At 44.2% G+C, this 21,513-nt stretch overlaps 1 protein-coding gene and 1 long non-coding RNA gene across 2 annotated transcripts in view; one reads left to right on the top strand and one right to left on the bottom strand.

Annotated features, from left to right (window-relative positions):
- The first annotated feature begins 220 nt into the window (after positions 1-220).
- LOC136018832 (uncharacterized) lies at positions 221-13,913 on the top strand. The gene is made up of 6 exons (XR_010614595.1): positions 221-440; positions 1,816-1,918; positions 3,295-3,430; positions 11,851-11,941; positions 12,942-13,016; positions 13,804-13,913. It is a non-coding gene; the product is annotated as an uncharacterized LOC136018832 (long non-coding RNA).
- Positions 13,914-19,735: 5,822 nt separating this feature from the next.
- FBN1 (fibrillin 1) overlaps positions 19,736-21,513 on the bottom strand; it is a 150,624-nt gene continuing 148,846 nt past the window's right edge. The window contains exon 65 of the mRNA XM_065688070.1: positions 19,736-21,013. Coding sequence (XP_065544142.1) covers positions 20,624-21,013 — 390 coding nt within the window. The 3' untranslated portion in view covers positions 19,736-20,623. The remainder of the gene's footprint in view (positions 21,014-21,513) is intronic.

Here is a 21,513-nt window from a genome sequence, read left to right as displayed (position 1 = left end):
TAACACATCAAGTAACACCACTTGTCAGGTTTTCACAGCAGCAAACACAGAACACAAGTCTCACTTTCCTATGCTTCTATGTAGAAGTTACTGCTGGCAGCAAGCCGAACTGTCAGCAGTACAGGTTAAGTCCAGCCATTTAAATTCTGCAAGAATGATTTTTCTATCCTATGACTCTGTATCATAGCAATACATAGGCTGGCAGCAGTCTTAAAGAAAAGGAGGAGGTTCTTGTTATGGGAAAAGGTATGTTGTTTCTGTCCTGTTCTTACCTTTCTTAACTTGCATTAAGGCATTAGCATTGCAAAAAAACTGGAAAAGAAGCTGTGACAATGCCAGAAAATCATGGATCCAGCAACAGAGAAAACTCATTGCCCTCCCTGGATTTGAAGAGGAGACAGCTGAGTCAGAATGGACTGAGCTCACATTTCATCATCTTGGTGAGGGTTTTTTTGTTTGGGGTGGGGTTTTTTTGGTTGATTTGGTGGTTTGTGGGTTTTTGGGTTTTTTTGAGGGGTTTAGTTTGGTTTTATTTTCTTATTAGTTTAATTGATATGGTTAATATTAAAAGTTATCCAGGAAAAAATGGGATAAACCTCACTGCCTGGAAGACCACTGCCAACTGAAAAGCCAAACTGCTGCACCAGGGTGGCAGCTAGGTACTGGTATTTTTATCAGAACATAATTCGTCACCTAAGTGCATCATTGTACATCTTGATACCAGTTTCTAGCTGAAAGAGGCTTTAAGAGCAGCTTTAAAAAGGGATTCATATTTCTGGATGCATGACATATATTGTATCCCACCCCAGGTCACCTGCACAGAGCCTCCTGACTGCTGTTCAGAACTTTCCCAAATGCCAGCTGAGTAAGCCTGACTAATAGTCCAAAGAGGCAAGCTTTCACCATTGTATCTTGAGCAGGCTGGAAGTCTGCTGTGTGGGAGAAGTAGCCCCCGTTTGCATTTACTTTTTATTTGGATAGCCTTCGAGACTCTTAGCATTTATGGGACAGCCTAGACTGAGCAGAAGAACACAGCTCAGGCACTTCTGAGTAGTCTACAGGATTCTGGGTTTTTCAGTCCTGTCTGATCCTGGGCACCTGTTTGCCAACAGGAGCTGCCTATTTATTTTTACATCATTATTTTCTGTTAATTAAGTTGATTTTAAAACTGTAAGAACCTACACTAATAACAATAATAACAAATTGGACTCCATCTCTGTCCCCCTACTCCTGAAGTTTGTTATTCAAATGTTCAGAACATGTGTTGAGGGCATGGCTACGTATATATTAAAACATGCAAATGATCACTGATGCCAGGATTGCATACAAGCTAAATGAAAAATTATTACTCATTTGCAATTATTCCAAGAAATTTTGGGTAGCTGCCAAAACAATAGAACAGTTGGATGAGGAGGGCTAGGCTCTGTTTAAGCTGGCATTCAGGCTGAAGAAATTCATGCAAAGCCACGGCCATGGTTGTCTGGAAGAGTCAACTTTCTCTCAGTGTTGGGATGGTGCGCAACAAAATGCACTGATAATGCAGCATGCAGCCACATCTGCCCAGCAAATTGGTTACTCTTCCAGCTTCCAATATACTGGAGCTGTTGGAGAACACGGAGTGCCTCTAGAGCCACAGATTAGCAAAAAACAATACAACATTGACATCATGGCTGTCTGGCTGTGGTAGGATTGTTAATCATGACACTGTGTTGTTGGTACTAACCCGGGTTAGGAATGATACTGGGGTTTATTACTGTACAAATAGAATAGATGTGGAGAAAGCCAAGGCTTAATTCATACCTTATGATCCCTTAGGGTCTCCCTGGATAAGATGTTTTTTCCCTCGTGCCTTTGCTCATTGATCTCTGCCTTCTGGTTTGCCAAACTTCCATTTTCCAGGTGCACCATCAGCTAGCAGGTAATGGTAGGAGTGTTTAAATAGGAGGTTGGAAGATTCATGTGAAACTTGCTTATTTCTAATGAAGAATAGAGAAATAATTTAAGGTCTATTTAACTGGTGCAAAGGAAAAATGTTTACAAATTAGGTCTAATTTTAATTCTAGTGTCTAAGAGCACAATTCCTGGTTTAGCACTATAAAGCATATGCCAATAGCCTAGGGAAAACCCTTTTGTTACAACTCCATCAGGTCTATTAGGTTGCCTCTTGCTGCCTTATGATAGAGTACATTATATAGTCTCACTGGCCTGTGCATGTTCATAAAGTCTGGTGCTGTTGCTGGCAAAGCTTTATTATACTCCTACATTACACAGAGCACTGTGCAAAGCTAAACAAAAGAAAGTGACATCCAACTGCTAACAAAGACATGTTGGGTATTCAGATTCCTCCCTTTTCCCCCATAGCCAAACTGGCAGACAAAGGTTTTTTCTGAATCCTTACTCATTGTGTGAAGTGCAACTCAAACAATCACAAAATGGTACTTGTCATGGCCTTCCATAGCTCTACAACTAGCATTTTTCAAGTTATCCTGCCTGCTACATATAATTTTCAGTGTCTGAGAGCTGTGAAACTAATGTAGCCCTCATCAGAATACCAGGAGTACTGGCTTTAAAACTATCACCATAGTCAGCTTCAGTTTACATGCACATAGAGGATTTCATGTTTTAATAGCTATGGAAGTATTTTATTCCCTCTGAAAAAAAATAATAATTGGATTTATGGTTGTTAATGCCCAATACCCAAGGTCAAAAAGCACATTCATAAATTTGGCCTGAAGCATTTCCTTGCAAGAGACCAAGATGCCAGAAAGTTACAAATTATCAACAGTAGGTGCCCAAGGGATTTGAATGAAAACATTTGGAAGTCTTAAATCAATAGCTGTCAGGAGTCCTGTATCTATAAATGCAGTTGTTTTTAGTAAACATCTGTTGAGTGTTTTTAATTCACCTAAAGAAAATATGTTGGAATTAATTTTTATGGGTTTCTGGGATATCAGATCACCAATTGCCAAAGAACTTTGGCACAATTAAAAGGAGTGAGAGTCAGACACTTCAAACACTAGTTAGGGCAAATTCCAAACATTTGCCAAGTGAAATGCAATTGTTCATGGTTTGTGCACTACTTACTACTGAAAGATGATAAAATATGTCTAAGGAATAATTACTGAAAGAGACAGCTGTGGGGTGGGACACACTTAGCCTCGTATGATCTATATACAAGAAGTAATTAACATAGAATTATATCTGAGATACAATACAGTCATAAGGCTCAGGGTCCTGCTCTGAGTTCCTTTCCTCCACCAAAATTAAACATAGAATGCTTCTGTTATTTCACAGACTCAAAGTTATTCCTAAGGGCAAGAACTAGTCAACTATGTCACAGTCTCCTTGGAGGCTGTGGTAACCCCTTTGGCTTGATACAGACAAAGGGAAAAAGCACACCACAGTGAACAGCCCTGCATTGGCTGATGGGGTGAGTAGATGACCTAACAAGTCTTTTCCATCTATAATTTTATTCTGTGGCTTTGATGCTGAAGGCCGTGTTGACATCCACCATGCTGTTGCTTTCCTGGAAGCTTTAATAAAGATCTGGTTTGGAACTCAGAATAACTAACATCACTGAACAAACAACACCGGTATGGGGTGACAGGCAACAAAAATGCCAGTGGGAATATGCCCCATCATGCCAGTTGGGTTTATCACAGCCCTTAACACCAGGTTCCCTGAAACACTTGCATCAATACATAGTAACTGGAATGGATGTCAGCATGCTGCGTACTTCAGCACAGAAGAAATACAGTGCATGACCACTTACTGTACTGTTTACCCAAGTTATTGTTTGGATTTATAAGCTCTAGCCTGAAGACTTTAGCTCATTAAGAGGACACACTTAGAAAGAACACACTTAGAAATCCTCACTCAGCAACAAACCTGTCAGTATTTCTTTTCTATTCTTCACCTAGTCTGTTACTGTCAGAAGCCTACTTTCTCTTCACTACGGCATATCCTTATGTTAAGACTGGTACAAGCTCACAAGAGCCACTTTCTCACATTTATTCCTCTGTCAAAACACCAGACTTTCTACTTTACCCTGTTGCCACCGAATTACTTCTGGGGCAAACATTTCTAGCTCAAAGTACAGCAGAAAGATTCAAAATACCTCATCATCCAAAACTTGGAGAATCAAGCCTTGTCACTTTGCCCATGTGAGATACACCACAAGCCTTGAGGGCAGAACCAGCCTGTGGACAATTTCTGTTAGTCTGTAGAGCAGAGCTCCTCAGCTAGCAGTCAGGTTTCCATCAGTTTGCAAAGTCTACAGATACTTTGCCAATACAGTAACTACATGAAACATGGTAGAATGCTGCCTACAGCAACCCAGATCTGAATTTAGATATCTAGCCTGCAGTGGCATGGTGGTACCAGAGGAATATTCTGACTCATCTGGAGCAGCTTCTCAGATCTGAAAGAAACTTTGCCCAATGGGAACTCACAGCAGGTCACAGCTCTGTTTCTCATGAGGTTGGCTACATCTGTTCCCTTTTATGCAAGAGAAACACTTCATTAGAGCCCTATGTAACCTTATGTTGGGCAATACTGGGCACTCCTGGTTTCATCAAATGATGAATCAGTGGGTCCCATTATTGCTTCATACCTCATACAGTAAAGTTTTGGGTGGGTTCTTGGACAAGAATCTTGGCTCTGAAAGACTTGTTTGATATGGTAGCCTTGGACACAGCCATACAATAATTCAAGCACTTCTTACAAAGTGTTCACTTACATCACTAAGCATAAAATTCAACCCATCTTTTTTGCTATTGTATAAAATAAAAAAAAAAAAACCTATACCATTCTATCTCTTGGAACTCAGGGACACACACACACACACACACACACACAGAAACGCACCTCACTATGTGGCTTAGGAAGGTATCTTAGGTTCCAGGCCTTTCCATCTATTGCAGAATGGCCCTGAAGAGAAAACCTTCTCCAGAGCTGAAAGCTGACTGTAAGGGGTTCACACAGGCCAACATCCCCGATACTTAGTAAATCGAATTGCACAGGTGCACAAGGCAGAACAGAGTCTGACACTTGGTAACAAAGAAGTGGTTAGTATCTTTTGATTTTTTCCTATGACTTCAGCAGATTATTACTTGGCTTTATCACAATCCAATTTTGTCCCTAATTTCCAGAGTAAATTTGAATTACAAATGTGTTGGAAACCACAAAGAAGCACCAGGCTGGTATGTAAGTACTGAAGGTACTGCAATTTTCAAAAATACAGTGGGAGCCTGACTGCTGAAATCAGTGGCACTCAGACCGGAATTTAGCAACTGGACTACTTTTAGAGTGCAAAGAGACATATTTTGAGTCATGGACCCTTAGATGTCATCCTTCCCCTTCCTTCAGTCTGAACTGACATGGGCATGGTGGGCTAAAATTCTGACAGTTACCCTAATCCAGCACTAGATTAAATCCAGAACAAGTGTAAGTGAACACCAGGACTAAGACTTGCTTCTGCCACAAATCGGGATTAGTTTCTTTCATTCATCCCCCAAAGAAATGGAATAGTCTTTTCCAGTGACCTATACTGGGTCCTGTAAAACTTTGAAGCATGGAGTTGCAGGTACAGACAGGACATCAGTCAGCACAAGTCCACTCTCAAACCTTTAACATCTAAACCTAAAATAGTCATTAGTAAAACATGTAATTGAACATCGTGTCAATGAAAAGCCTGTTCAATCAATCAGTTGCCCACTGCAGAGAAACATTCTGGTGGTGAAATAATCCACTTCTTCCCATTCTTACCCTAATGTAATACTGCTGCTACATTTTGTCCTCCAGAAAGCACTAGACTCTGGCTTCGCAGCTTTTTCTTTCCTCTGAGTGCCTCCCACAGATGACACACCCTACCAGTGCTGGGCCTGAGCTTGGGAACATCAGCCTGTTCCAAAAACCAGAGTTCCCACATAACTGCATAATTCACTGCTATCGAGTTACTGGGCTAGCCACAAATTGACTAATGTAATACTCACTAAGGATCAAGAGGTTGTAACATGAGTGCTTAATTTCCAGGGGAGGGTGATTTGTCCTTCAGTATCACAAACACTTTAATTATCAGCACACAAATAAGTACTAAATCCCCTTCTGGCAGCCAGGCATAGTGCAAAAAAGAAAAGGGAATCTGCAACCTTTAACTTGTAGTGTATATAGACATTAGGGCCCTCTGAAATCTATCAGTGAAGTTCATGCCATGGGTGCTTCCCCATTGGTTGGGAACAGGCCGAGGAAAAGAGAGAAGCTGGGATTAAGCACTGCAAAGCACTGTTTGCCTTACTGTGACTGAGGAATGTCATTCTCAGGTTGGATATCACACCTTCTCACTTGCTGTTTTCAGCCCATAAACCAAACAGCAGCAGTGATCAAGAGCAATTCCTTTCCCACTACATGCCTAACTGATAGAATGAAGCTTTCCCTGAGAAATCATTTCAGTCTTAGAAAATCAGATCAGTCTTTTTCTAAGGTAGAACGGTCTTTTGAATTGTTCCTTGAATTTAGGCTTCACATGACTCATTTTTATTTCTCATATTCTTTTAGCAACTAAACTGTTTCAAAACCTGCAAAGACAGACTTCTCCCCAGCTATCTTTTCAACAGCTTAGAAGACAGGACCTACTTGCATCTTCTTCAGTAGCTTGAAATCCTGACCACACTGATCATGTTTTCTTCACCACACCAGCTCAACAATACCACAAATCCTCACAAAATAGGGGAATGAGAACAGGCTGTAATTATTGCCTGCAGATGTTCACACCAGCCAGTCTGCTGCTAACTACCTTTAATTGCCAGGGTCATAAGGATCAGAATCATAGACTATTCTGGGTTGGAAGGGACCTTAAAGCTCATCCAGTTATAACTTCCCTGACACCTTCCACTAGACCAGGTTGCTCCAAGCCCTGTCCAGTCTGGCCTTGGACAGTGCCAGGGATGGAACAGCTACAGCTTCCCTGGGCACCCTGTGCCAGTGCCTCAGCACCCTCACAGGGAAGAATTTCTTCCTCTTTCAGTTTAAAGTCATTCCCCCTTGTCCTGTAACTACATGCCCTTGAAAAAATCACTCTCTGGCTTTCCTGTAGGGCCCCTTTTAGGTCCTGGAAGGCTGCTCTAAGGTAATTTCTTGCCTATGCAATTACCTAAGGCTATATAAAGACTTTTTTTTTTTCTAATTTTTTTTTTTTTAACCAAGCAGGAAATATTTTCACTACAAAATGTTAAAAGCAACCCTTAGTTATCACCATGAATATACCAGACAAATGACAGCAAAATAAAAGACCGTTTGAATGCAATGACTGGGAACTTGCAGGGAAAGTTCACTGAAAGTCTCCCTACCCTCTGACCCTCTGCTAGTCCTCTCTAACAACCTGCTTTCTGAAACAAGTTTCTAAGTGTTAAATTATAAAATCCAAGCTAGGAAGTTATTTTGCAGCAGATCACCCTTCTCTGAATATTGCAATACCAGCAATCTTTCTTGGTATGTATTTTGCATAGTAATCAGTGAAGAATTTAATCCTAGCACTGTTATATCTCCAGCTAGCTGTTATATTCACTAAATTATCTTATTTATCTGAAAATGATTATTCTTCAGTCTAGAATTATTTTATTCAGTCTATAACTACAACTCATCCTAGTAGCATCTGTAAAAAAGGGAACTAATTTTGTAAGAAGTAACTTTTTTAACACCACTGGACCGCTACTTTGTGGGACAAAGAGATTTTTATTGCTTGAGATGAGCAAATAAACACATTCAGCTTCCCAAATCAGGTAGATATGATAGGGCCACAAGGGTTACACATACTTACTATGGACTTTATAGAATATGTTTCTTTCTATTTAACCCCTCACTCTCTCACACTTTGCAACTACCTCTCAACTTCAGAGGTAGCAGTAAGATCTATTTTATGCAGCTGCTCAAATTAAATCAGTTATTTGAGCTCCTCCAGCTTCAGGTGCCATTAAGCAAAGCTCACCCTTTCCTACCCACAAATGTGGCAGGCATAGATGTTAACTGTTTTCTGTCTTAACATCCTGAAAATCAGGTCCCAGAGTAAATTACACACAGGGCCTCTTCCTGCCAGCCCTGCAAAGGAGAAGAAGCAAGTGCTTTTTGTTTAGTGCTTATACTAGACCACACAGTACTGAGAGTTAATAGGTCAGTTTATATGTCTATCCTTCCTCAAAAGAAATTTGACTTTATGCCACCGGCTTCTTCTGGCCTCAAGGGAAAGAGTGATGTGGAAAAGTGTGAAGGAGTTCACATGCTAGGCTAGGCAGCATAAGTTTGGGCACCATTTCATTCACTGGAGCAATGATTCTGATGCCATGTAACAGTCAGTGAAATTACTATAAAAAGCAGAGAGAAACTCTGCATTCAAAGGAGCAAAAGGGGAAATAAGAATAATGGATTGATTTTCAGAGTCCACCCTCGTATCTATTTGGCTGTAAGTAAGAACCGCTGTAGTATCTCAGCACAAGGTGGTCAAAGGACACTTTTTTTCTTTTTAAAGAGATATCTACAGCACTTTAACAGAAAAAAAAGAAGGGGAAAACAATTTCCTAATTAGCTTCTATAATGAGAGGGAGAAGTGGAAAGGAACCCCTCATACAGCATAGATTGAAATTGAGCCAAGTGCTGTACAGCTGAACTTTTTCAGTGGCTATAAGCCATGAGCTAACTTTAATACTCACAGTTGCTTTCTCCATATGTGTGCTTGAATGTCTTCTAGTAAAAATACAAAGCCACTAGTCAGCTTCAGCCAAACTGAACCAAGCACTAAATGTCTAACAACTCCTGAGCTCATGTATGCCTTTGAGGAAAGCAGGCAGTGAAGGAGAAGTCAGATTAGTTGCCACCCAAATGAAAGGATGCGTCATGAGCTTCACCTGGATTAGACTGAAGCTAATGGGAAGGAACTGTAATTGATGCTTTGTCCATGTGGGGACTAAACCTGGCTGAACTTTGGCTTTTTCTAGACATCAAAAATATCCACATACAATCCATGCCTTTAGGGTGCTAGACTGCTTTTATTTCAGATTTGAGCTCCCACCCCAATATCAGTGTTGAAAGAGCTCCAAATATCAGAAACCCCACAGCACAGCTTAGAGATGAGCTCACCTGTGATCAGCGGGAGGGGGACTGAAGTAGCTGTCAAACAAAAAAAGTTGCTTGAATCCAAACATAGAGAAAACCTTTTGGTCAGCTTAGCAAATGGTAAGGCATGGGAGAGTTAGCAAAACAAGAAGAAACCACTCAAACAGCTATTAAATAACAGTAATTAATTTCCTTAACTCCGTTTTGTGGAATAAAATGCTGATCTTGTTCATTTACTCTGTTAGATGGGAAAATGTTGTCACCAGGGGTCATGTGTGCTGGGATGATGGGAAAGTGTATGAGCAGGAAGCAATTAAGTAGTTGTAAAAGAGCTGGACAGAATATGACATAGCACACCAGGTCCAGCTAATGAACCTGCCCGAATTTATAGGTGGATAAAACATGTTAGGTTACGGGTCATTTGAGTTCTCAAGTGACAGGTCAGATCTGTGGAGTGGCAAGCATAGCATCATTATTAAAATAAGCATTGGCAAGTATTATGAGTCTGCCCTTACGTTTAATAGCATTTAATTTTATAAGTGGTTCTGGATGATATCAAGTAGCTGTTGAGTCAATTAAATGCACACAGAGAAGTGCCTATAGAGGCTGGATTACTGGCACAGGGTCAAGGCATTCCTGGGCGGGTGGGACATGTCTCCATGCATAGACATTTTTATTTGTTTGTTACTTATGCTCTGGCCCTCTGAGAGCCCAGGGCAAAACTCCCCTGACTTATAAAGCTCTGCTTCTGTGCCAAAGTATCTCCATCAGCCACTTCAGCTGCATGACACCTATCTCACACCCAGGCCTGTCAGCATTGCCAAAGTGATACTCTCAGCACATCTGTCTGAGCAGCACCCATGTGCAGCTGAGGGAGCGCCAAGGCCCTTCTCTGCTCTCTGCTTTCCTTCCCTCCACTGGAGCTGTGTACGGCTGTGCTGAGCATGGGTGAAATCCCAGGGGCACTTTGAGGATTCAGGGTAAATCTTGTTCCAGTGAAATCAATGGGAGTTTTGCCATTGACTTTGGTGGGGCTGGACTTCATTCATAAAGCATTGACTGTTATAATAGATTTACCAGCCCCGCAGGCAGCCCATGCAGAAGTGTAATAGATCTCACACTCTTGCTTCTAGAAATGAACCCCCTGGCTCATGACAAGGTCTGCAAGGAGCAGCTTCCCTGAGCCAAGCCCTTTATCTGGGAAACCTACCACATGGCTCTCCACTGTACACGCAGGGTGGAGCGGGGCTGACTGTGCCTCCACCATGGATGGATATACGTGTATGCCATCCAGCTCTGGGAGAAGCCAAAAGCCCCCCAGAGGTGTGGCCAGGGTGGTTCTGCATCACAGGGAGCTGGTCCCTTGAGCAATAACAGCAAGGGTGGACTTCCCCTGCTTGCACTGTGGCCAAGTGCACTGAGCAGCCTCTGCACAGAGGCGGCACAAGCCACTGCATGAGCCAGCATCTGTGCAAGCAAAGGGATGAGTTCTGGCTATTACAGAGCAGGAAAACTGCTGCAGCAGCCAGCACTGACCCTGTGCTACAGCTGTGGAGAGAGCTGCGGGCTGAGCGCTGCCGGCCATGTGTGCTGCCTGTTCGCTTGATTCAAACAGAAAAGGAGACAGGGAATCCTGCTCCATTGTCCTACTGCAAGTGGGAAAGGGCTGAACTAATTCAAACCAAACTCAGCACAGAACCTCCTCCCAGGCAGAGACATTTTTCTGTCAGGTTCCAGCCCTGGGAGAATTTTTACAGCTGAGCAATAAACTCTTGAAACAGAGGTGAAGGCCTCACTAGCTCCAGGCTCCTAATACAGGGAGCAGCACAGAGCAACGGGCACCGTTTAAATCTGTAGGATTGTGTCAGGATCTGGGGGAGCTGGAGAGTACCGGGGAAGGAGAGGGTTAATCACCACAATTGCCCAACAAGCATTTCCTAATATTGTCAATTTTACCCACAAGTTACGATTTCTCTGTTACTATAGAGGCAAGATGTTGATACTGGATTCATTCTCTGGGTTTTATTCCTTTTTGTCATTTTTCCCATGAACTAATAAGCCACAGTGGATTTGAAAGTATGAGCAAATGCGAACACTATACAAAGCACTTTTATGTTCTATTGACATTTTCTTCCCACCCTAATAATTTAGAGCTGTTAACATAAAAAAAATAAAAATTAAGATGATCATACTTCCCATCACTTTCATTTCCCAAGTTTATGAAGGAAGAATCATGAGTAATTTCCCATAGTTATTGTTTGCAGCACAACACATGGTCTCAATTACTGGAATGAGAAACATAGAGAGGGTATTGGTGAGGATAAATGATTTATCTGAGCATTTCATTCAAAATTCATTTTCCATGCCATAGTTTATATTACTCTGATCAACCATCATCTTTCTTACTGCACTTTATAAACTTAATCTAACTCTTCTGAGCAGGACCCTGGGTCACGAGAGATCAGTTTGTTGACATGTTTTTGGAGCAGTGAAGTATATGCAGGGTCACCCTCCAGCAAACCTCCTTGCTGCTAAAGGTATCTACATTAGAAGGGCAGATCTGGACAAACCTAGGCTAACAGGAGACAAAATAACTCTTGTATTTCACTTTTGTTCTAATTCCAGGGAAAGAAAAAGAGGCAACAGCTAGTATCAGGATCCATGCCCACACAGAACAGAATTTGTGCACTAACACGCAGTCTCTTTCTGGCAGTTGAAGGTGTTTCACTTTCTTTTATGCTGTAGCAGTAGATTTGAAGAGCATGGCTGGGACAGGCTGGTGGCACCGCCAAGACTCGCAGCAAATGGAGTTCGGCTGCTTGCAGCTTTTGCAGAGGTGGGAGTTCAGCTGACATCACAGCCAGCATTTCTTTCCCTTTCACCCTGCCTTCTCATCTGGGGCTCAAAGCATGATGTTCAGCTGCTTCTCTTGTAGGACTGCTCCTGGTTAGAGATCATGCAGGACATGAGGTATTTAATGCTTAGGGGGCTGGTGGAGAGGTCTCCCTGCTTAAATCCTTTACCAGTTCTCTGGTTTTAAGGAAATTCCAGGCTGGTCTGTGGGGAACTCAAGGCTGTGCTCTTTGTTAGCACAAACGAGCCCAAGACAAATAATTGGCCTTTTCACCAGGGGCTTGTGCCACTCCTGCCAGACTTGGGCCTGGCCATCATGTTGGGACCCACAATTTCCTCCCTTAGTTTCAGCTGTACTGTCACTGCGGAGCAGAAAACACGCTTGTTTCCAGTATATTTCGGGATATCAGAGCACACAGTGGGCATATGTATGGGTGACAAGATGATTAATAAATTCAGTCTCCTCAATGACATAAATGGGCAAGTTCACATTGAGCTGGCTTTGTTGAAGAGTGAACTTTTGAAATACAGCTCTGCTTCCTGATACGCAGCATCTTGTCTTTGCTCTGAATACATGTAGCAGACATTTGTCAGCCTTTTTTAATCCCTTTCCTCTCATTGCTGGCTGCTGCTTTCAGTCTTAATCATGCAACACAGACATGATATATGATTTAAAAAATGAAGACCAGGTCTCCTGGGGCCCTCCACCCATCCCTCAGCCAAGCTTTGCCATGCCACACAGCAGCTCCACTTGGGATTCTCCAGCTCTGACCTCATGATGTGTCACACCACAGTTGCACCCCAAAAGCAGAGACCATTGCTGGTCTAATACATGGCGACATCTCACCTCTGTGCTGCTTTGATGTAAGAGCTCTACTAACAGATAGAAGATCTCTGAGCTTTACATCCTTTGTTGTGAGTACTTCTCCCCAGTGCTGTGAGGACACTGAGATCTTGAAAAAGTACTGGGACGTCTTTTACAGGAGCAGATTCGAAAATCAGAAGCAAAAAGCTGATAGTGAAGAGCTTGCAGTGAAGGGGGCTGATGCCTTTGGCAGGTACAATTTAAACACGTGGGATGAGAAATCTGTTAAACCTTTTGTTTGGAGTTCAGTAAATGAGGAATTGTTTTTAAGAGCTTAATAATCTACACTCAATACTTGCTAAAGTCTCATAATGATTTGGCCCAGTGTGTCTTGGGTTTTTTCTCTTACCAAAGTCCTGTGAACAGCTCTATGGCCCTTCTTAAAGTGCTGGTTGCCTCAGGAGTGCCAGCTGATGGGGAGGGCTTTGCACCAAGGCTGGTAGCCTTGTGGGCCTGGCTACTGCCAGGGCAGGTGGCTGCTGATCGACATCAAGCCTTCCTTTGCGCAGCTGCCCTGCAAAGCCAGTGCTGCTCATTCCCTCTCTCCTCTCTCCCAGTTTCGTGTTGTTTCAGCCTTGCATTGATGTGAATACAGGCTGACAGCGCGGTTCCCTTCGTATCCCCTGTCTGCTCTGCACTGGCACCTTCCTCCTCTCTTCCTGCCCATCCCTCCTATCACATGTTTCTCAAAGCAGCAGCAACTTGTGCTATCACCTTCCTCTCTATATTCCCAGTTCAGCTGCTCATATTTCCTGCCTGAAAGTTGAAGCCAGCTCCTGCTCGAATATTTTCCATCCACACTTTATGTTTGGCACAAAAAAAATCTCATGATGAAGGGATTTAATGATGATATTTTTTTATTTATAAAGACAAGTTTATGTCTGAATTTCCCTTAAAAGTGCCTGAATGAATCTAAAGAAATCTGCATGAGAAATGCAGCTTCTTTAAGGTATCTTTTTGATCTCTTTTCCATCTTTAAGGTACCTGTGCCGTGGCAGAGCTGGCAGCAGTGGCAAGCCAAGACCCATAACCCTGTTAGATACCTTGTTAGGCTGGACAGCTGGTACCATGTCGCTCCGAATCTCGGGAATTCAGGTAGAAAGTCTGTTTTCCCACCGTGTGCCATGTTTAAATGCATATGATCCATGTTTAAATGCAGAGTGGGGATGAAGACGATGGGTCTTGTTCTCCTGTGTCGATTCCTTAGCTGACTTTACTCCTCAAAATGCAAACGCACAGTATGGACCAGACCTTTGCTGGATAAGCCAAACCTGAAGTCAGTGCACTCCAGGCTTGGAAATCACACATGTGACTTCAAATTAAGAGCTTGGGGAAGGCTTAATTACTTGGAGGATTTGCTGGGGCAGCATGAGCCGTGTCAGACTCCCAGCCAGACATGTACAGTATCACCTGCGGTGGGGGAAAGCACCCCACTGCTGGTGCAGCATCACAGGCTCAGTGCATGCAGGGCTTTGGGCACCCACCCTGTGAAGCAGTTTCTGTCTGGTTTGTTCCTGGGACGTGCCTCTGATCTTTGTTTTTATGGTCAAATTCAAACTCAAAGAGAAACTCAGCCAAAGTGCCAAGATTTCCTGGTTACAGATCGACACCAAGCAAAGAATCCATGGTTTGTATGGTTTCAACTCAAAATCATAAATCATCTCCTATGCACCAAAAATTTGTTCCAAATTTGCTCGAAACCTGGCCTAGATTTGCCTGAATCTTGGTCCAGGAGTGCTTGAAACTGAGCCCAGCTTCAGAGAGAGGTTCATGAACCTCGACAAACCTGGCCCAAGAACTGAGGTTGTAATGAAACCCCAAACCAGGGGAGTTTCACCTGGTTTGGGTTTGGTTATAGACATTTCTCACGGCTCTCATATTTATTATGATTACAATAACAACACATTCATGCAGAGCTGCAAGCATACACACAACCCTGCAAAGTGAAAGAGTCTAGACAGCTTTCCTACCTGTCCAAGCTCACCACTGAGTAATGTACTGCCCTACAGCTCCACTCAGATTCAGTCCCATGTGAGCTGCTTAAAAAACCCAATGTCTCCTGGGTTGTCACAGACCAGGGGAAAGAGAAAAATCACCCCGAGGCACCTCGCATAGGAATGATAGGAATAAAGGATTAGCCTCCAAAGAAAACTAATCAGTAGCCATGTTTTCCTGGCTGGTTGACCAGCAGCCTCAGAGACGAGCTGGGGAAGCTGGCAGAGCCCGGGTCCTGCTCACCAGCAGTGTCACTTCTGATTATCTCCATGCAGCCTGCTGACCTGGATACTTACCACGGGTCTTTTTTTTGCCAATCACAGAACTACTGGACACTGTCACTCTGGCTTTTAAACCTTTCAATTTTTAACTGGTGCTGCTGCATCTGCAGTGGCAGTGTCCTGTCTGTGTGGGGTACCTACGGACACAGCACCCCAGGGGCTGATGCTGGAGTATGGGGCCATGCCTCTGGCTTTCTGGAGAGCGTGGGGAGCATCAGGGGCTCCACCAGGCTCCATGTGGGACACGTTGTAGTGCAGAGGGGCAGTTCCTATGGCTTCATGCCCATGTGGCTCCTTGTCCTCCTCTCCAGGGACACCTCAGTACTTTGGGGCTGCTCCTGGCAGAACAGCCATTGCCTATGGGCTCTCCCAAACCAAACCATCTGGTTCTCAGTTCCTGCCCTGTAAAACAAGGATGACAAACACATCCCAACCTCACAAGGGTGTAGCGAGGCTCAACACGGGTGTCAGCGTGGCGCTCACATCCTACAGCCCTGGGAGCCATAGAGAAGCTCATAAACAAACAAACCTGCAGATGTGAGAGCTGAGCCAGGGCAAGGGCTAGGCCTGCACTGCTGCCATGAGTGAGGGAAGGGTCCAGCCCAAGAGAGGGAAGGAGAAAAAGCCCTTCCTGGGTAGTTAGCAAAGGTTTAGCACATTGTGACTTCAGCCTGGAAGCGCTGAGATGTAGTTACCTGACGACCCTTAAGAAAACCCCATGCATTTCTACATACACGAGTGTGTGTCTAAGCAGGTTGAGGACTTGGATGCTAACAAGCGGCACTGGGCACGCGCGGGACTGTAGCACCAACATGGAGCTGCAGCACAGCTTTGCCAGCATGGTCCCACCAGCTGGGCCCCCCCGGCCTCCACAGCCATTGCTGTGCTGTGCAGGGCTCTGTTAGAGTTGGAAAGGCGAGCCTGAAATACAAAAGCAAACACTTTGGTGACCTCTCTGGCCTCAAGGTTGCTCCGCGGAACTCAATTGGAAGCTCAGAACTGAGGAGTTGGCTTGGCCGTGCTATTCCTCAAAAGCGTTTGCTCTGAGGGTGTGAAATCTTTGGCAAGTTTTAAGGTCCAAGTAGATCGTCGGAATTTGTCAGAGCTGAAGTCATCGGCATCTTCGAGGTCTTTGCTGCTCAGGAAGAGGGTCTCATCCTCAGGCAAACCAAAGCACACAGCCCACCCCATGGGCTCCAGGCATTGCTCCCAGAGCCCCTCTGAGGGCATCTCGGACCTCGGTGAAGCGCACACTGAATGTGGCAGCACCACAGAACCTGCCACTGACCACCTCCACGCCTTCCCAGCACCAGCAGTGCTCTCCCTGCTCCAAGACCAGTGGCGGTGCTTCCCTGGCTGTGGGGACACTGCTGCAGCATCTGCATGGGGACCTGCAAGTGACAGCTCAGGAGCAGCACAAGGCACCAGGGCTGCAGGACCAGCACATCAAGTGAAGCACAAGCCACGTGCACCGTGGCATTTTGGGCCACTAAGCGACTGCAGCATTCTCCCCCCTCCCATTTTCTTTCCCTCTTGCTACTACTACAACTCCTGCCATCGCTGGCATTCTCTTTAGTGTAAATGATGGCATATTTTGCCCCAAATTACAGCTGCCTGCTTGCCCTGTCCTAAGTTTTCACAGCATCCACACCAGAGTGATCCTGCAGTTAACAGGACACCCTGGATCTGTGCTGCTGGTGCAGTTTGCACACAGACCTCCTGTGTAACCATAGGAGCTCACACAGGGGCCGCATGGGGTCCTGCGGGCATCCAGCATGCTCAGGACAGAGGGAACAACTGAGAGCTCTGGGATTTTATGAACAGCAGAGTTTTAGCTGAGTGTTTTTCTGATAAGACTGTGATAATATGAGGGCTTACTCTGGGTGAACACACTGGTAGGACACTGCCAACCGGGATTTACTGGATTAACCTGCTGTACATCGTATCTTGGCCTTAGCTGCCACTCCTGCAAGCATGAAGCCAACCAAAGCAGAAAAGCTTAGAGGCTTGTTCTGGGGGCAGGGTGAAGGTGGAAAGAACCTAGGCCCAGGCTTCCTGGCTTTGGGATGCTGGTGTGTCCCATTAGCTCCTGTCCTACCTGGCGCAGGGCAGCTGGGGCCACTGGGATGGGTACACGGCTCCTGCAGCTCCATAGGCTGCCCTGCCTCGCCAGCAGCTGAACTCTGGCTTCTCCAGCATGACTGCAACCACAGACTTTTCCTGTCACAGCAGTGAAGTTAAAGAGAAGCTGTCTCCTCATCTGGTGCCTACTCAGAAAGCTGCAGCATGATGTAAGCTCTTAAACCTGGCTCATTTTGGCAGAAACCATCAGATCCACAAGGGCACTGAGAAGCTTTAATGGTTCAAGCACAGCATCAGTTTAAAGGGGGAATCCTACAAACCCTTCACAGCAAATGTCAGTTTCTAAAAGCGGTGAGAAGGGTTTTGCAGTGCCAGCACCACCAGCCTCAGCCCAGCCTGGAGCAGCAGTGGGATGCCTTGTACTACACGTACCTGCGCAGGAGACCGGCGGTGCCCAAACTGGGTCGCAGGAGGGCCTAGGCATCTGTGAGGCAATAGCCCTGGCGTCCTGCTCTTCAAACAGCTCAGGCCTCTCTGTGTGGAGAAGTCTTGACCAGATCAGCTCTCCCAGAGCACAGAGCTGAACTTCAATCACAGCGTGTTTATCTTAGAGAGAACCTGAGTCCGACCCTTTGGGACCTGCCGTAGGAAAGCAAACACCTCGGGTCCTTTGAAAGTCAGCTTAAAAGGGAGACTGTGAAACAGTCACGTTCTGCCAAGATACATGTCAGCTGTCAGGTTTACAAGGTACTGCTACAACACACAACAAGAGCATGATCTGACAGGTACAGTAACAAGCCATCTTTGTTCAACTCTGTTCATCAAGAATTCTATTTATTATCCACACATGAATCAACGAGCCCTGCGCACAGCCGCAGCGGAGGGAAGCCACAGTGATTTCAAACAGTTGGAAATTAAACCGTTTCCTTGAATTTGAGAAATATCCTTTAATTGCAAAAGGATCTGCATTCAGAAAGACCTCTGCTTCAGGCTGACTGGTGCTTAGAGCTGTTCTGGGATCCCACCATCACATAAACACAGGGAATGGTTTTAAAATCACACTGTAGGCTACAAACCACTCTCTAATGGCAGGTCTCAGGCAATATTGTCCTGTGAGTTTGTGGTTCACTGAAACGCCAAAGAAACTGCAGAAATCCAGACTAACGTAAATAATTGTACACATACAGCAACTAAAAGTGACAGGCAGGAATAACACACCAGTTAAAGGGCACTGCTGCAAACAGACATGAATAACTGAACGAGAATATGGGGGTTTATGTGCAGCTCAGTACAGCAAGACTGGGATTTCCATTTTGAATGGCTGAAAGAGACTCAAGATTTCTTGTTTCTGCAGGGTAACAAAGGCGATTTGCAGAACCGAGCAGGCAGCACTGGAACATGGACAATCATGGAACCTTTGGCATGATAAGGTGCTACAGAGCAGCTTAAATGCTGAACCAGCTCCACCAGGCAGAGTTCTGACAGGGTTTTCTGAAATCACCCCTCTCAGCTCCCCTCGGTGTTTAAGGGCTGGAGAGAAAATACTCAAACCGTATGCTTTGCTCTAAACCGCATGACCTTGCACACTGCCACTGGCACTAAAAATCACTCCCAACCTGCTGAAACAGGAGTGCCATTTACAGCTGTGAAGTCCTGATTATATTTCACCATAGTTACACAACATGTGGAAAAAATACACTCTTCAGCATTTTGGCACACTAATAAATAAAATCCAGGCATGGTCTATTAAAAATATCAAAGTAACCCTGTGCACAAGCTCCTTTTCATATAGTTATATTTGTTATGCAGAAGAAATCAGAGAGCTGAAGTCTAATTACAGAAAATAATACAATTTCAGGTAAATTATTACAGTGCATTTCCCCTCCAGAGCTATTACATCTTGATGTATGTTCCCTCTATCAACACAGAGCAGTTGCAGTGACACCACTTGCTTCATTGCTTCTTCCAGATTTTATGTACAACGTTCTGCTGCTCCTAAAAGATACACCATGGCACTTGCGTATACAAGAACACCCTCATCATCAAATAATTTACTTAATATTAAAACCCAGCTACAGCTTGTGGCGGTTTTTGGTACTCGATTCTCCCTTTGTTACCAGTCTTAGGTTACTTGACAACAGCCATTGAAACAGGGGTGAAAGAATGGAATATTTTAAGTCAAGGCAGTCCTAGCAAAGAAGACTTTTCAAATTAATTGTGTTGTCTGCATAACAATTTCACATCCACTTCTGCATGTTCTGGCTGTCAGTTACTTATTGACGGGACTACTCGGGTCAAGCCACTGGAAATGTTCTAACTCGCTCTCTGGAGCCAGACAGTAATTTGACAGAGGTCCACTGCCGCTCAGATCTGTGACGGTTTCTGGCTTTCTTCAGTTCTTCCTTTGCACGAAGAATGAGCAAATGGCAGCAGCAGACTTTCAAGCAGACATCACCTGTGAACACAGTCAGATACAGAACCAACCCTACTGACAGTGCCTCCGACGTGAGCATGCGGCTCCTCACACTTCTAGCAAGAACACAAGGCCACAGAATAAACTAAAAAAAAGACTGTTTTATTGTGACATTTATGACATTGAACCCTTGCTGATAGGAATGGCTGTGGGTACTCCTGACACGTTACATAATGTCATGGTGTAGGATGGCACTGATTGTCATCTGACTTTTGAGAATGTTTAATGGTCCCTACTGACCTCAGTGCATTTTGGCAAGTCACAGAAACTTTATCATCAGGTTTGTGTATACAGTTAACAAGTAGTTGGTCTTATAAGCACCATTACAAACCCTCACATTAAGGGTATTATTAATCTAGTTTACAAATGCTTCATTGATAAAAATAGCATGATTACAGTATACACACACTTAATTTACATGTAATGTATTATAGGCATAACTGAGATAAACTACTGAGCTAACTTTGGTTGATTGAAGTATTTAGACTGAATAATGGCAATTTTGGCTTCTAAGTTGTGTAAATATTACAGTGCATTTATAAATCTAGGTTGAAAATTTACTAGCACCAAATGGATATCATAAATGGCGGACCTAGTAAGTTGTAGTTGGAGAAGCAAAGTTTAAGAATTACAAAAATAGAGCTGTCCATCAGTTGAAAGCACATTCTTGTACCTCTGCTGAAATGATGACGTGTCTCAGCATCAGTGGCCAACTTCCAAGGATAAAAGTCCCCGTTTTCAAGATTCAACATATCAAGGTAGCTCAGCTACACGTAAAAGCCTGAGAAAGTGGTTGTTTTGAGCTAGGGTATTCATCCTGTACCTTGTTTATGTAATAATATAATAGTGCTCATTCATACAAATGTACTCATGTAAGACTGTACCTATGATATGGAGAATCTGATTGGGAGGAATATTCAGTCCTACCTATCTATCTTTGGTTTAATTATTTGGTCTTTGGTTGATGAATTAATGAAGCAATATCTGAATTTTCATTTTCAGGTTATCTCCCAGCTCACCACTGAGGTAGTCTTTGTCATGTTTCTCTTCAAGCTGGTTAAGTTCCTTCTTTTTATAGAGTGGAATACTACTGATTTGTAATGAATAGTTTCCAGGCACTGGCTTCTTCTTTGTGAAATGAAGGTAACTTATCCCGTCCTTCTTATTGATTCTAAAGAAACCGTCTTCATTTCCAGAGTCAATTAAATATCGGTTATGGTTTGTCAGTGTTGTGAGGGCAGGAAGCAGTTCCAGGATGCGGTCTTTGCTACTGAGATCCGAGATGTTGATGGAGAAGACTGCTGCTTTCTCAACATCCCAGCTGGCGAGACTGATGGGCGGCTGCAGCTCTTGCTGATCCTGCACAAGAACAAATGATGTCAGTTGGCTTTGTCAGAGCGCGTTCCACACGTGCCTGTGTGTATGCGTTGCTCACCGAGCTCATTCATTATTAATTAAATACTTTTCAAAAGGAGGCTCTGTACTGTCATCTGTCAAATGCACTGCTATGGGCCTGGGACTTGTCAGGATAAAGTACAGTCTTTGCTGCTGCTCCGGCATGGGTAAGGAGCCTGAAATGTGATGAAAGCTTCTATGTGTGGGTCTTGCTGCCTGACAAACCACCCTGCTCCGTGCTTGGAGTCCGCCACCAGACTCCTACAAAGAGCAGCAGAGGCGCACTCCTCCTCCCTGCCAGGGGAACCACGAGCTAACATGAACAGCAGTGTGCAGGGTCTGGGGAAGGCTGCCATTGAGGTGGGAGTTTTCTGCATTGCAATATTCGCTTTGTTTGGGTGTGAAGCCAGGAAGGGCCGCAGGTTCAGGGGGGTGCTGGAAAAGCAGCATCACCCCTCACACCT

Source organism: Lathamus discolor, chromosome 8, assembly GCF_037157495.1.
Source record: "Lathamus discolor isolate bLatDis1 chromosome 8, bLatDis1.hap1, whole genome shotgun sequence".
NCBI classification, from domain to species: domain Eukaryota; kingdom Metazoa; phylum Chordata; class Aves; order Psittaciformes; family Psittacidae; genus Lathamus; species Lathamus discolor.
Note: the sequence above shows the minus strand (reverse complement) of the source record. Positions and strands in the feature narration are given on the sequence as shown.